At 44.2% G+C, this 15,981-nt stretch overlaps 1 protein-coding gene across 3 annotated transcripts; it reads right to left on the minus strand.

The window, feature by feature from the left end:
* Positions 1 to 4,196: 4,196 nt before the first annotated feature.
* Positions 4,197 to 14,119, minus strand: them6 (thioesterase superfamily member 6). 3 transcript variants are annotated; one of them, XM_021590154.2, is made up of 6 exons: positions 13,970 to 14,119; positions 13,725 to 13,809; positions 10,151 to 10,372; positions 6,914 to 7,102; positions 6,307 to 6,397; positions 4,653 to 5,163 (listed from the first exon to the last, which is right to left on the minus strand). In XM_021590154.2, exons 3-6 carry the CDS (start codon positions 10,366 to 10,368, stop codon positions 5,035 to 5,037), a joined length of 627 nt encoding a protein of 208 aa, XP_021445829.1. In that variant the 5' UTR covers positions 10,369 to 10,372; positions 13,725 to 13,809; positions 13,970 to 14,119; the 3' UTR covers positions 4,653 to 5,034. The 3 variants fall into 3 exon arrangements, with proteins under 3 accessions (XP_036821840.1, XP_021445829.1, XP_036821839.1); XM_036965944.1 differs by having other exon boundaries at positions 13,979 to 14,064; XM_036965945.1 differs by having other exon boundaries at positions 4,197 to 5,163; positions 13,725 to 14,046.
* Between the last annotated feature and the right edge of the window lie 1,862 nt (positions 14,120 to 15,981).

The following is a 15,981-nucleotide window of genomic DNA, read 5'->3' on the forward strand; positions in this document are numbered from 1 at the left end:
ATGGTCCTGTTTTGTTCTAAATTCATGAGGAATCACCTTCAGTCGTCACTTGGCAAATTGTGTTGTTCTAGTGATATGTAGGCCAAAATCATATGAATTACATTGCATATTTCAGTCTTACCAGACTTTCTGTATGCTTTTGGGTTCTACCATAGTGCAGCACAGCCCCCTTCAAAACTCTACATATTTGGTTAGTAGAGACCCTACTGAGTATTTCTCAGACCAATTTAGCTGAGGCAGGGAGAAAGGTTCTCTCTCTAGAAGCCAATTTTATTTTATTTTACCTTTAACTTCACCTTCATTTAACCTTGTCAGCTCGGGGATATGAACTTGCAACCTTTTGGTTACTAGTCCAACGCTCTAACCACTAGGCTGCCTGCCGCCCCGACACTCTAACCACTAGGCTGCCTGCCGCCCCTACACTCTAACCACTAGGCTACCTGCCGCCCCTACACTCTAACCACTAGGCTACCTGCCGCCCCTACACTCAAACCACTAGGCTACCCTGCCGCCCCTACACTCTAACCACTAGGCTACCTGCCGCCCCTACACTCTAACCACTAGGCTACCTGCCGCCCCTACACTTTAACCACTAGGCTACCTGCCGTACCTACACTCTAACCACTAGGCTACCTGCCGTACCTACACTCTAACCACTAGGCTACCTGCCGTCCCTACACTCTAACCACTAGGCTACCTGCCGCCCCTACACTCTAACCACTAGGCTACCTGCCGCCCCTACACTTTAACCACTAGGCTACCTGCCGTACCTACACTCTAACCACTAGGCTACCTGCCGTACCTACACTCTAACCACTAGGCTACCTGCCGTCCCTACACTCTAACCACTAGGCTACCTGCCGTCCCTACACTCTAACCACTAGGCTACCTGCCGTACCTACACTCTAACCACTAGGCTACCTGCCGTCCCTACACTCTAACCACTAGGCTACCTGCCGTCCCTACACTTTAACCACTAGGCTACCCTGCCGTCCCTACACTCTAACCACTAGGCTACCTGCCGTCCCTACACTCTAACCACTAGGCTACCTGCCGTACCTACACTCAAACCACTAGGCTACCTGCCGTCCCTACACTCTAACCACTAGGCTACCTGCCGTACCTACACTCTAACCACTAGGCTACCTGCCGTCCCTACACTCTAACCACTAGGCTACCTGCCGTCCCTACACTCTAACCACTAGGCTACCCTGCCGCCCCTACACTCTAACCACTAGGCTACCTGCCGTCCCTACACTCTAACCACTAGGCTACCTGCCGCCCCTACACTCTAACCACTAGGCTACCCTGCCGCCCCTACACTCTAACCACTAGGCTACCTGCCGTCCCTACACTCTAACCACTAGGCTACCTGCCGCCCCTACACTCTAACCACTAGGCTACCTGCCGCCCCTACACTCTAACCACTAGGCTACCTGCCGCCCCCTATAATAAGTATCCCTTATACCGCGTCCTGCGGTGCAGTGAAAGGAGTGGGTGGAGTAAAGGCTCACCAGTACTCTGTCAGCACAAGAGACCCATTTAAGTTTTGCAGACTGCATTGAGTAAATCTAATAACACATATTTGTATTTTATTAACAGTGTATTTCTTTAAATATAGCCTACCCAATAGCTTTCAACATATGAGTATTTATGTAAACTTGAAAAAAACAAACAATTCTGGGTTAAATAATACGATAATAAAATATATCAAATTTCCCATTGTCTTTTTAAGAGGTGGTTGCAATGTTGTGATTAAACGTTGTACTGCACTGGAGTGAAAAAATATATCGATATTCTCAAATGTAGCTTGTGTTTTCCAAAGGGACTCTTATTTCGAAGAGGAATAAAAAAAAAAAAGCCTCTATCGTGCTGTCAGCATAATATCCTGCTGCCAGGAGAACGGTAATATACGGTGTGCTTACTTTCAGCCGGTCACCCTGCCACAATTCGATTGGTTCAAACAATGTCTTCTTCGGGTTTGTTTGCGAACTACACGCAAAATGTATATTCTCGCCACCAACTGGACGGGGGTGAAAAAAATAAACACTAAAGAAAAGTGAATTATACTACTGGTGTGAGAAAATGAACATTAATCTACACAAAATAATTTAATAAAATATATTGCCACTCCTTTAGTCATTCTAAACTTCAAATCCCTTGTTCAGGCTCTGGGGCCTGTGAGGGTGGGACTGCACGAGTCAGTAATGCATGTAGTCTTCCCAGAAACAGCTCAGCTGACTTTTTCCCTCCAATTTGAGCATTGCTTTTAAAGCAATAAAGTCCACGTTCTTCACTTGAAGCCTGTCTGGATCCTGCTGGTGACACGCAGGCCTTGGTGCATATTGCTGTTGAGCTCCTCCAAGTGCTTGACTTGGACTGAAAGAGTTCCCATACTCATTTTCAGTGCCGGCAGATGTAGGAGCAGGACCTACATCTATTCTATAACAGGAACAGCAGCTACATCCATTCTATAACAGGAACAGCAGCTACATCTATTCTATAACAGGAACAGCAGCTACATCTATTCTATAACAGGAACAGCAGCTACATCTATTCTATAACAGGAACAGCAGCTACATCCATTCTATAACAGGAACAGCAGCTACATCTATTCTATAACAGGAACAGCAGCTACATCTATTCTATAACAGGAACAGCAGCTACATCTATTCTATAACAGGAACAGCAGCTACATCCATTCTATAACAGGAACAGCAGCTACATCTATTCTATAACAGGAACAGCAGCTACATCTATTCTATAACAGGAACAGCAGGACCTACATCTATTCTATAACAGGAACAGCAGCTACATCTATTCTATAACAGGAACAGCAGCTACATCTATTCTATAACATGAACAGCAGCTACATCTATTCTATAACAGGAACAGCAGCTACATCTATTCTATAACAGGAACAGCAGCTACATCCATTCTATAACAGGAACAGCAGCTACATCCATTCTATAACAGGAACAGCAGGACCTACATCTATTCTATAACAGGAACAGCAGCTACATCCATTCTATAACAGGAACAGCAGCTACATCCATTCTATAACAGGAACAGCAGGACCTACATCTATTCTATAACAGGAACAGCAGCTACATCCATTCTATAACAGGAACAGCAGGACCTACATCCATTCTATAACAGGAACAGCAGCTACATCTATTCTATAACAGGAACAGCAGCTACATCTATTCTATAACAGGAACAGCAGCTACATCCATTCTATAACAGGAACAGCAGCTACATCTATTCTATAACAGGAACAGCAGCTACATCTATTCTATAACAGGAACAGCAGCTACATCCATTCTAACAGGAACAGCAGCTACATCTATTCTATAACAGGAACAGCAGCTACATCTATTCTATAACAGAGGAACAGCAGCTACATCTATTCTATAACAGGAACAGCAGCTACATCCATTCTATAACAGGAACAGCAGCTACATCTATTCTATAACAGGAACAGCAGCTACATCTATTCTATAACAGGAACAGCAGCTCAAGCAATCGAACATTTGATGTGCCGGTACTCAGCTCCGATGAACTCCTGCCCAAGTCAAGCACCGTCTTCCGCTACACCACTGCCCTGATTTTGGCATTCCAAGGATCTCCCCTCATGTTCTCCTCCACAGTTACTACACTTTCCTTACACCTATTCCTTTGTAATTCTCTTCTGCTACACAATCAACATCAAAGTGATCTTCCCCAGACATCCTACAGCTCAGCTCCTGTCTGCCAACACTGTCTACATGAGAAAACATTGACTGCAATGGCCTGGATACAAACGCTCTGACAGGGTAGTACACATTCCAGCTGAACCAGGGAGCAACTCCACGAAGCAAATCATGTCACATGCTTCGCTGATTTTTAATCACAACAAAAACCCTGACCTTTTCTCATTTGTGGGAAAGTCCATCCTCCATCTCTCCTCCGTGACCCGGAAACCGATGAGTGGTCGAGGAGAGTCTGGCCTTCTCTCAATTGCGTCCTCTTTCCTCATCCTCAAAACCCATTGGATGAGAAAATCAGAGGTCCCGCAGGAGGCGAGAGGACACGAGGAGTTGAGAAAAGACCCCACTGTCTGCATCAAGAGAATCTTTAAATTCTCCCGATTAGATCTTAAACTATAATACATTTTAACCAGGTTTCTATTCCCAATATTTCACAATCAACCTTAGTTACCATTTTATCAGGAGATCTTTATTAAGTAAGCCTATAACAAACAAACAAACAAACTCAAATCAATTGATTTTTATTTTACAACATAGAAAATATAGATGAATTCATTTGACCTCTTTCCTATAGATTCCTATGTTCCAATTCCTATATGGAATGGTCAGTAGTAACAGACCGTTGTGCATGCCACCCTCCACAAGGAGTATCCAGGATACAGCAGAGGGTCGATAGACAGGTCTGTCCTATTTGACTCTAGGTCCAGTCCCACAACGGACCCTACGCCCTAGTACAGATGTGAGATGATTGGTCAGATGCAATCGATATGGAAATGGATCCAACTTCCACTTTGATAGGCTCGGTAGAAGTTTCACCGTATCGCTTATACCAATCAAATTCTCTCAGATCTCCACAAGTACATATGGCGTATGGTCCATTTGGGACTGGGCCTAGAAGAGAGAAGGCACCAGTGAAGTGAAGTCTCATGGGCTGTGTTTACACAGGCAGCCCAAATCTGATCAGCTCCGAAACATTTCTGATGTGAAAATATATGATTGGTCAAAAGACCAATTAGTGGCAAAAAATATCAGAATTGGGCTGCCTGTGTAAACGCAGCCTTAGTCAGCAGGAGGTCAGAGTGGAAGAGATAGAGCGTCCAGCAGTCTGAAGCTTGGGTGTATTCACTAGGAACCAAACGGAACAAACCTACCTACATTAATCTAATAGTAACTCGTATTTTCAAATGAGAAACGTTTTCCTACAGTTGACACTAATGAATACACCCCAGATCTGTCAGAGAGAGCCTTCATGCTCCCATATCGTCGACAACAGCACAGCACTCAATCACTTGTCTTTGTCTTCCTGCGCTCCAGTCTTGTCCTCTAGTCCACTCTGGGCTCTCAGGGCCTGGCTGCTGGCTGAGATGAAGCTGATCCAGTGCTGCAGATCCTCAGGGTAGTCGGGACACTCCACCTGAACACACAGAGAGAAGAGGACTGAGTCGGGACACTCCACCTGAACACACAGAGAGAAGAGGACTGAGTCGGGACACTCCACCTGAACACACAGAGAGAAGAGGACTGAGTCGGGACACTCCACCTGAACACACAGAGAGAAGAGGACTGAGTCGGGACACTCCGCCTGAACACACAGAGAGAAGAGGACTGAGTCGGGACACTCCACCTGAACACACAGAGAGAAGAGGACTGAGTCGGGACACTCCACCTGAACACAGAGAGGAGAGGACTGAGTCGGGACACTCCACCTGAACACACAGAGAGAAGAGGACTGAGTCGGAACACTCCACCTGAACACAGAGAGGAGAGGACTGAGTCGGAACACTCCACCTGAACACAGAGAGAAGAGGACTGAGTCGGAACACTCCACCTGAACACAGAGAGGAGAGGACTGAGTCGGGACACTCCACCTGAACACACAGAGAGAAGAGGACTGAGTCGGGACACTCCACCTGAACACACAGAGAGAAGAGGACTGAGTGAGAGAAGAGGACTGAGTGATATCCCATGTATTTTAGTGTCAAAATACACTAGGAAGTGGAAATAGGATCATTTTGGTCATAAAGTCAGGTCTCGTCCAAAGTGGAGATTTGCCAGACAGATGAAGGGTAGACTATGTGTAAGTGTAACCCTGGGTTGAGTTGATTTCATTCCTGCCCACATGCTCAAAGCTGTACCCAAGTTATCATCCATTTGGAGCTGAAGGCAACCCGATCATAATGCCCAACACCTGGGAATGGAACGCACACTGACTGTGGTATGCTGGATATACCAGGCTACTTCCTGGTTAGACGGTTTAAAGTTCCAGGCTACATCCAGACTAGACCTGGTTAGACGGTTTAAAGTTATCTAGAAGGCTGAGTGCCTGTAACTGTAGTGTTTTGGCAGATGTCCCAACTCTTCCCACGTTCAAACATACACACACAGGAGAGAGCCACGCCTCCAAGCCCTTATTTCCTTATGAGGACTAAAACTTATATCAGCCCTCCTTTAAAATTCTCAACTTCTACATCAGTCGCTCGTCCTCCCATCCACTCATTCATCTTCCTCCCCTCCACCATCTCCCCCACACCCCTTCTTCCCTTCCACCTCCTCTTACTTTTCTCTTGCAGAGGAACTGTAGGATCTTGTCAGGACTGCTGCGCATGACGTTCTGTTTACACAACATGACAGCTGCCACCAGACCGTCCCTGGAAGAGGAAAGAATGATAGACTGATTAATATGGGATGTAACACATGAAGCCAAAACAGGTTGTAAACAACACAGTTGTCCCCACGCCATACACAGTTGTCCCCACGCCATACACAGTTGTCCCCACGCCATACACAGTTGTCCCCACGCCATACAGTTGTCCCCACGCCATACACAGTTGTCCCCACGCCATACACAGTTGTCCCCACGCCATACACAGTTGTCCCCACGCCATACACAGTTGTCCCCACGCCATACACAGTTGTCCCCACGCCATACACAGTTGTCCCCACGCCATACACAGTTGTCCTCATGCCATACACAGTTGTCCCCATGCCATACACAGTTGTCCTCATGCCATACACAGTTGTCCCCATGCCATACACAGTTGTCCCCATGCCATACACAGTTGTCCCCATGCCATACACAGTTGTCCCCATGCCATACACAGTTGTCCTCATGCCATACACAGTTCCATTGAAGTCCATAAGGCATTATACTAGCAGACACACACCTGCAGGAGACGAAACGCTGCTCTAGGTAAAAGGCCTTCTCATCCCAGACCATGATTCTGGTGCGCAGCTCAAATGCTTCCCCCAGGCACAGGGCCCGGCGCAGGCGGATAGTAGTGGCCCCCACCACCATGGTGGCCCTCAGGGCTCTGCAGGCTTTAAACACCCCGTTACGACTGTACAGGGAGAACCTGAGAGAGGACAACATTTCCACATCACCATCATCATCATACACCCTGTGTGGGTGTACTGGGGAAGTACAGGACGTTACACACACACAATCGTCTTGGGGTTAGGAGCTACTGAGGTAAAGGAATCCTCTAGGGGTTAGGAGCTACTGAGTTAAAGGAATCCTCTAGGGGTTAGGAGCTACTGAGGTAAAGGAATCCTCTAGGGGTTAGGAGCTACTGAGGTAAAGGTATCCTCTAGGGGTTAGGAGCTACTGGGGTAAAGGAATCCTCTAGGGGTTAGGAGCTACTGAGGTAAAGGAATCCTCTACGGGTTAGGAGCTACTGAGGTAAAGGTATCCTCTAGGGCAGGGGTGTCAAAGTCAAATGGACGGAGGGCCAAATAAAAAAATCAGCTACAAGACGAGGGCCGGACTGTTCGAATGTTCATTGAAAAATTTTTAAATGACGCATATAGTCTAGTGAACCTAATTGAACCTACTGAAAACCTAACAAATATATTACAATATGATCAGATAAATAAAGCAATATTTTCTTATGGCTCTGTCAGTAATCTTTAATTTTCAACAGACACAAAAGACAAATTTCCTTTATATAAATATCCCCATAACATGAACATTAAATGAAAGAAACCGGTATTCAAGGCACCATCAGTAGACTATATTTTCTATTTTAGCAAAAGTGGGCTAAATTTACTTCAAAGAAAAAACAATAATAGCAATTTTCTATCATCCACTCAACTGAAATATTTTTAAAATATAATTGGATTGAAAGACAAAAAAATAAAGTGCAAAAATCTATTAATCAAAAACAACACTTTGTTTAAGGAGAAGTAACATGCAGTGAAAACAAATATTAAATTTTAACTTTTAAACTTGAACTGAGTAAAAACTCTAAATATGTGATTGCACAGTAATGTTCACTTGTTTGAGGTTGAGGGTGATACTTGGTGGTGTCCCATCTTTTCCACAAGTTCATCAATGTTCGGGGTAAGGCTCTGAGCTGAAGAAATCCTCAGAATTGAGTGGAGGTGTTCAGCAGTAAGTCGACTTCTGTGTGATGTTTTGTTCAGGTTCATCAAAGAAAACAGTTGTTCACACAGGTATGTGCTGCCAAACATAGACAACATTTGAGCAGCCTGGATGCGCAGCTGGGGCATTGTGCCGGGGAGGAAACGGGCGAACTCCGCAGCACCCACTGCCGCATATTTTGCCCTCAGTGCATCATTGCATTGGAGGTCAATCAACTCCATTTGGAGGTTTGGTGGTGAGCTTTCCACGTCAACAGCAAATGGGTTACCGAGCAGTTCCAACCTGCTTTTTTGTGCTTCAAAGTCAGCAAATCGGCGTCGAAAGTCAGCGGCAAGCATACCTATTTTATCAGCCAACTGTGTGCTCGGGAACGCACTGGTAGAGAGCTTCTCTTTCATGGTCTGGCAGCTGGGAAAGTGGCTCAAATTTTCTTTCCGCATCTGCGTCTCCCACAGAGTCAGTTTGGTTTTAAATGCCTTCACTGTACTGTACATATCAGAGATGACACGATCCCGACCCTGCAGCTGCAAGTTTATTGCATTCAGATGACTCGTAATGTCACACAGAAAAGCCATTTCACACAGAAACATTTCGTCTCGGAGTTGTGTTGTGTCTTTCCCTTTGCTGTCCAAGAACAGACAAATCTCCTCACGAAGCTCGAAACATCTTTGAAGCACCTTTCCCTGGCTTAGCCATCGCACCTCTGTGTGATAAGGCAAATCACCATGCTCCGTTTCTAACTCCGTCAGAAATGCCTTGAACTGGCGGTGATTCAAACCTTTGGCTCTGATAAAGTTAACTGTGCGCGTGATGATGCTCATTACATGCTCCATTTTCAAGGCTTTACCGCACAACGCTTCCTGGTGTATGATACAATGATAAGCTGTCAGCTCACCTGTCGCGTTTTCCTCTTGCATCTTTTCCCGTATCTTCGCCACCAGTCCGCTCCTGTGTCCACACATCGCAGGTGCTCCGTCGGTTGTCAAACCCACGAGTTTTTCCCAAGGCAGCTCCATCTCATTTACACATCTTGACACCTCTTCATACAAATCATGCCCCGTAGTTGTGCCATGCATAGGACGTAAAGCCAAAAACTCCTCTGTCACGCTTAGGTTGGAGTCCACTCCGCGGATGAAAATTGACAACTGGGCAATGTCAGAAATGTCGGTGCTCTCATCCACAGCCAAGGAATATGCAATAAAATCTTTTCCCTTTTTCACAAGCTGCTCTTTTAGATTGATGGACAACTGGTCTACTCTCTCGGCAATGGTGTTTCTGCTCAGACTCACATTTAAAAAGAGTTGCCTTTTTTCTGGGCAAACTTCGTCACAAACTTTAATCATGCAGTTTTTGATGAAATCCCCCTCCGTAAATGGCCGGGCTGATTTAGCGATCTCTTCTGCCAAAATAAAACTGGCCTTGACAGTTGCGTCCGCGTGTGTGTCCGCGTGTTTCGTTTCATAATGTCGTCTCAGATTATACTCTTTCAGTACCGCCACACTTTCTCCACACAGAAGACACACAGGTTTTCCAGCTACCTTCGTGAACATATACTCCGACTCCCACCTTGTTTGAAACCCCCGGTTCTCAGTATCCACCTTCCGTTTTGCCATTTTTGATGGGTATCTGAAAGTTAATTTTACTGTGATGCTGACGACTGCTGTGCCAATAAATATTGAAATGAAGCAGCCTACTGCTCGGTGCGTCACCTTTGCATTGTGGGAAATGTAGTATTGGTGCGTGTAAAAGATCTGCGGGCTGCCGGCTTGCTGCGGGCCGGTTCTAATAATAAATCAAGATCATCCCAGGGGCCGTAAAAAACCTTCTTGCGGGCCGGATGTGGCCCGCGGGCCTTGACTCTGACATATGTGCTCTAGGGGTTAGGAGCTACTGAGGTAAAGGAATCCTCTAGGGGTTAGGAGCTACTGAGGTAAAGGAATCCTCTAGGGGTTAGGAGCTACTGGGGTAAAGGAATATGTTAAAACTAACAGAGAACTCAGCTTCCTGGGACCCATCTAACCTGGCGAAGTCACACTCCCGGAGGTATCTGGCATTGTTCATGTGTCCCAGGTCGATATCGTGAAGCAGGACGCGTCCCGACACACTCTGTTCCCCCAGGACGTCCCACACCGGCTTCTGGAACCAGGCCCTGACCACCGTGACCGCCGCACGCACGAAGTACCACACATCCAGACAGGAGAACAGCAGCAGCAACACCCCTAACACCCACAGTAACATCTCCCTGGGGAAGGGGGAGAGGTAGTGTTACACGACAGCAATACAGACCAGACAGACAGACAGCAATACAGACAGCAATACAGACAGCAATACAGACAGCAATACAGACAGCAATACAGACAGCAATACAGACAGCAATAGAGACAAACAGACAGACAGCAATACAGCAATACAGACAGACAGAAATACACCAATAGAGACAGCAATAGAGACAGCAATAGAGACAGACAGACAGCAATACAGTCAGGCGAATAGTTTCAGCAGGGTCACCAGGGTGTAGACAACTACACAGACAGGTCTGGCTGCCTTCATTACAAGGGCACATCAGCTATATGGGGATTTGAAATAAATAAGAACAGGTTCAGCTTGAAAGGTGGTTTGTAGAAACCTGGTAGGTGTGAATGATTCATGGACAGGGTTAGCTGGAACAGTATGTACATCTATCGCCCCACAAGTTGTCCGGGATACTGGCCACATACCCTGCAGAGGTCTAGAAAATGAGCCGATACAGCTTCAGCTAAAGAATCACAGTTCAGCCTCTCACTGACAGCAAATACATTCAGCAAACAATTTCTCCTACTTTAGATTAGCTCTCAAGAACCCAAGTGGGGTATACCCAGCTTCCAGCCGGCCCACCTCGAGTTCCCAGCTGATGGTACTGATCACAGCTGGCTCACTCGTAGTGGTGTAAAGTACTTAAGTAGTACTTTCAAGTATTTTTACTGAAGTAGTTTATGTATTTATCTGTACTTTACTATTTATATTTTTTGACAACTTTTACTTCACTAGATTCCTAAAGAAAATAATGTACTTTTTACGCCATACATTTTCCCTGACACCCAAAAGTAATGTTTTGAATGCTAAGCAGGACAGGAAAATGGTCTAATTCACACACTAATCAAGAGAACATCCCTGGTCATCCCTACTGCCTCAGATTGTATTATCTAACCTTTATTTGATATGATCTGGTGAACTCACTAAACAGTGTGAGTGTTGGAGCCCCTGGCTATCAGTAAAAAAAAAAAAAAAAAATACGAACATTTGAAATGATTTATACTTTTACTACGGAAGTATATTTAAAACCAAATACTTTTAGACTTTTACTTCAGTAGTATTTGACTGTTTACGAGTCGTTTTCTATCTTTCCTTTTACTCAAGTATGATCAGTTGGTATTTTTCCACCGCTTGACCCTCGTGAACTACAATCCCAATGCTCGGCTTAATGCCCAAGCGCTGTCTCAACGCACATACGGTTTTGGAAACATTTTGAATTTTCATATAAGCAACAAATAATTGTTTAAATACAAAATATTACAGTTTAGCAAAGTTGCACCCGGTTGTCACTGGCGTAACGCAATTTCTCCCCCCCCCCCCCCATCATTTCCTCATGTTAAGCCTAACACAACGAGGTTATACACGGTGTCACAATGCTACCATTTTTAGACTGCTGCCAAGAATGTAATTACTTGTTCAGTAATTCAAACATTGCAGATTGGAAAATACTTTTTATGCAACACACTGATCAGCTACCAATAGATTGTTTTGAATATATAATCTAGCTGAACCTGAGTGACATGAGTCGTCCTCAAATTATCTCCCAGCTTGGTTAGAAAGTTGTCGTGCGTAAAACCAATCTATTAACGCCAAATAATACCGTTAGTTCACCCTCAAAACACTAGCTGACTAGGGAGTGTTTGATTATGCAGTATATTATCTATATACGGTATTTAGCTTCCATTTATAAACCTTTATAAAGATTCCACATCAAATAGTCTAACAATTAGGAAAAAGTGGTCGCCTGGTGGATAAATTCAGTCTCTATTGTTAAACTCAGCAGGTTGTCTGGATAATAGTCTACACAAATGGGTTGCAATATTCAAGGTAAATCATATCCAACTTGAGACTCACCTGAAGTCGTTTTTTGTATGTACATTTTTAAAATACTTATTTTCCACCATAATTTGCAAATAAATTCATTCAAAATCCTACAATGTGATTTTCTGGATTCTCTCTCTCTCATTTTGTCTGTCATAGTTGAAGTGTACCTATGATGAAAATTACAGGCCTCTCATATCTTTAAGTGGGAGAACTTGCACAATTGGTGGCTGACTAAATACTTTTTTGCCCCACTGTATATATAAATAAGGTTAAATTGATATATGGTTAGGTTTAGTGTTAAATTGATATATGGTTAGGTTTAGTGTTAAATTGATATATGGTTATGGTTAATGTCCCAACACAGTCATATGTCCATATAAGAGCGTGTTAATGGAAGACAGAGTGGACTACCGATGCCAGTTAGCCATCTGCGTCTCCTAGACAGGAGAATGATGCCACCAACGTGTTGTCACAGAAAAATACTGTTGGCACCAACCGGTAAGAGTGTATTTTTCAGTTGTGAAATTATTTTGATGTGATAAGAAAGTAAAGGGATTTTTGCTTCTAGAACCGAACCGCAATTGAGAATCGATTCACGTTCAGGATGAAGTATTTGTCCGTTTCGGCTTCCAGAGCCAAATTGGCCTTTAAACAGAACATGCAGCTAGCTAAGGTCCTTGGACTATACGGAGTAACGATAAGCTCCTGTAGTCCAGTATTGGGCTAGCCTAATACAGTGGTTCTCAACTGGTTTTGCCTCGGACCCAAATTGAACCAGGTTGTCTGTCGTGATCCAATTTTTGGGAGGGGAGGGGAGGGGGGGGGGGGGTCAAAATGCAATCTGGAAAACTAGATAGATAGTAAATGTACCAATTACATGACAAGGGAACAACTTTTCCATTGTCAATAATTCAGTTTTGCCCATATACTTGAATGTTAAATTCACTGGTTTGAGATCAAAAATCTACCACATTCACTAAATAGTGCTGCTAATAACTGTTGAAAATACTAATGGAAAGAAAGAGTTCAGAGGTTAAATACAATTTAAAAAAGTTTAATTATCATTTCTACACACTTTCTACCTGGTTTTAGTCATTCAGACTATTGTCTTGGCCATTCACCCTTAATGCCACATACACAATCCATGTTTCAAAGCTTAAAAATCCCTCTTTAACCCGTCTCCTCACCAAATGTACACTGATTTGAAGTGGATTTAAGTGACATCAATAAGGGATCATAGCTTTTACCTGGATTCACCTGGTCATAGAAAGAGCATGTAATGTTTTGTACACTCAGTTTGTATTTAAAGGGGAAAATGTAGATTAGCCTCCCCTCCATATAAAAGTGGCACAGTAGAGATGTTATAGTCTTCCAAATGTGAATGAGATATTAACACATTTTTAAGCAAACTTAGAAATGACATGAACTCACAGTGGACAGCGCAGACCAACGTTGAAGTTTAGTAGTAACAAACTTACCTGACTGTTTTGATCAGAAAGTTGTTGTCCGAAATCAACACTGCACGTTCACCGTCTTATCCTGAAACTCCGGGCTGCAGTTCCGCTGAGAAACAATTACAGAAATAGATTTGAAGAGGATATATTTATCAAACAAATCTGTGTAGCTGTCACTCTCCCTCGACAAAAAAAATCAGTCACGTGTGGAATTCACAACTTCCCAAGTCAAGTAAAACCTATTCTAAATGTTTAAATAGTTATGTTACATTTGATACCGGAGCTCCGACGTATGCGTTGAAATCACTAAGCAGTATTCCGTCTTCTTCGGTGGGGTTTATCGGCGGTTCGCATCCAATATTATGGTGCATTACCGCCACCTACTGTACTGGAGTGTGGGCCAGAGACACGGAGAAACTAAATCCTACCTGTCAGCCCCGTTGCTCTTAAAAAATATACAATATTTGCGACTATATCTAATGACGTTCTACTCAATATACTCTTTAAACTAATTTCCTGTATCCCCCTTCTCCCTCATACTAGATCTCATCCTCTCTCTTTCTCTACAATAATGTCCACACTGTATCAATACACGCTCCACTGTCTCTGTTTTCTGGCAATACTCACATTTTCCTGTTGGATGCTTTCATTTCACATGTCTTATTCTACTGGCTGTGTCCCAGCCTTAATCAACTGGCTGTGTCCCAGCCTTAATCAACTGGCTGTGTCCCAGCCTTAATCAACTGGCTGTGTCCCAGCCTTAATCAACTGGATGTGTCCCAGCCTTAATCAACTGGCTGTGTCCCACCCTTAATCAACTGGCTGTGTCCCAGCCTTAATCAACTGGCTGTGTCCCACCCTTAATCAACTGGCTGTGTCCCACCCTTAATCAACTGGCTGTGTCCCAGCCTTAATCAACTGGCTGTGTCCCACTCTTAATCAACTGGCTGTGTCCCACCCTTAATCAACTGGCTGTGTCCCAGCCTTAATCAACTGGCTGTGTCCCACCCTTCATCTTGTAAATATAGCCTCCTTTCTTCTGTCCCTTCCTGCCGTTCTCCCCTCCCCAACTTTCCTCTGTACTTGAAATAAATGCCTGCCCTTAGTATCTCTAATCCACTGCTCCTGCCATCTCTGCACCCTCACTGTCCATATCAAGCTTTTTGCCTCTGCCTTCCTCATTGAAACTACCACATCAACATCCCCACTACTTAGTGCTTGTTTAGCCAGTACATCAACTGCCTCGTTCCCTGCCACTCCCACATGAGCTGGGACCCATGTAAACATGATCTGTATACCCATTTGTTTACTCCTGCCATGGGTTTGTAGCACCTCATACAGCAGGTCTTGTCTGCTACGTGATATAAAGGACAGGAGACTCCGTAACACTGCACATGAGCTGTAATACATTTCCTGACTGCCACCCAACATTCCTGCACTACAAATGCTGCCCCAGTACATCCTGTCCTTGGATCCTTTGAACCATCTGTGTAAATGGACACAACATCCTGATACACAGTATCCAGACATCTCTTAAACAAATCAGATGGATCAACACCCTCCCTATCTTTCTGTAGTCTCTCCAGATGGATCAACACCCTCCCTATCTCTCTGTAGTCTCTCCAGATGGATCAACACCCTCCCTATCTTTCTGTAGTCTCTCCAGATGGATCAACACCCTCCCTATCTTTCTGTAGTCTCTCCAGATGGATCAACTACTGCAAGTGGAAGCAGTAATCCGACAGTTGTATCACTTTATCTGAAGCACGTGTTCAATGACGTCAGAAGCTTCGTTTGTTTGTTGAACAACCAACTGATTGGTCGATATAAAAGGGATCTCTGTTGCTGACAGAGATATTATCATCAGTCAGCTAGCAGATGACACCACCCTCTTTATTAAAGATACTGACCAGATTCCTAGAGCAGTCGATGTGATAAATATAAGGCCATCAGACTGTTAAACAGCCACCACTAACACTGAGTGGCTGCTGCCAACACACTGACACTGACTCAACTCCAGCCACTTTAATAATGGGAATTGATGGGAAATGATGTAAATATATCACTAGCCACTTTAAACAATGCTACCTTATATAATGTTACTTACCCTACATTATTCATCTCATATGCATACGTATATACTGTACTCTATATCATCAACTGTATCCTTATGTAATACATGTATCACTAGCCACTTTAAACTATGCCACTTTGTTTACATACTCATCTCATTTGTACATACTGTACTCGATACCATCTACTGTATCTTGCCTATGCTGCT

This window comes from Oncorhynchus mykiss, chromosome 28 (genome assembly GCF_013265735.2).
Source record: "Oncorhynchus mykiss isolate Arlee chromosome 28, USDA_OmykA_1.1, whole genome shotgun sequence".
NCBI classification, from domain to species: Eukaryota; Metazoa; Chordata; class Actinopteri; order Salmoniformes; family Salmonidae; genus Oncorhynchus; species Oncorhynchus mykiss.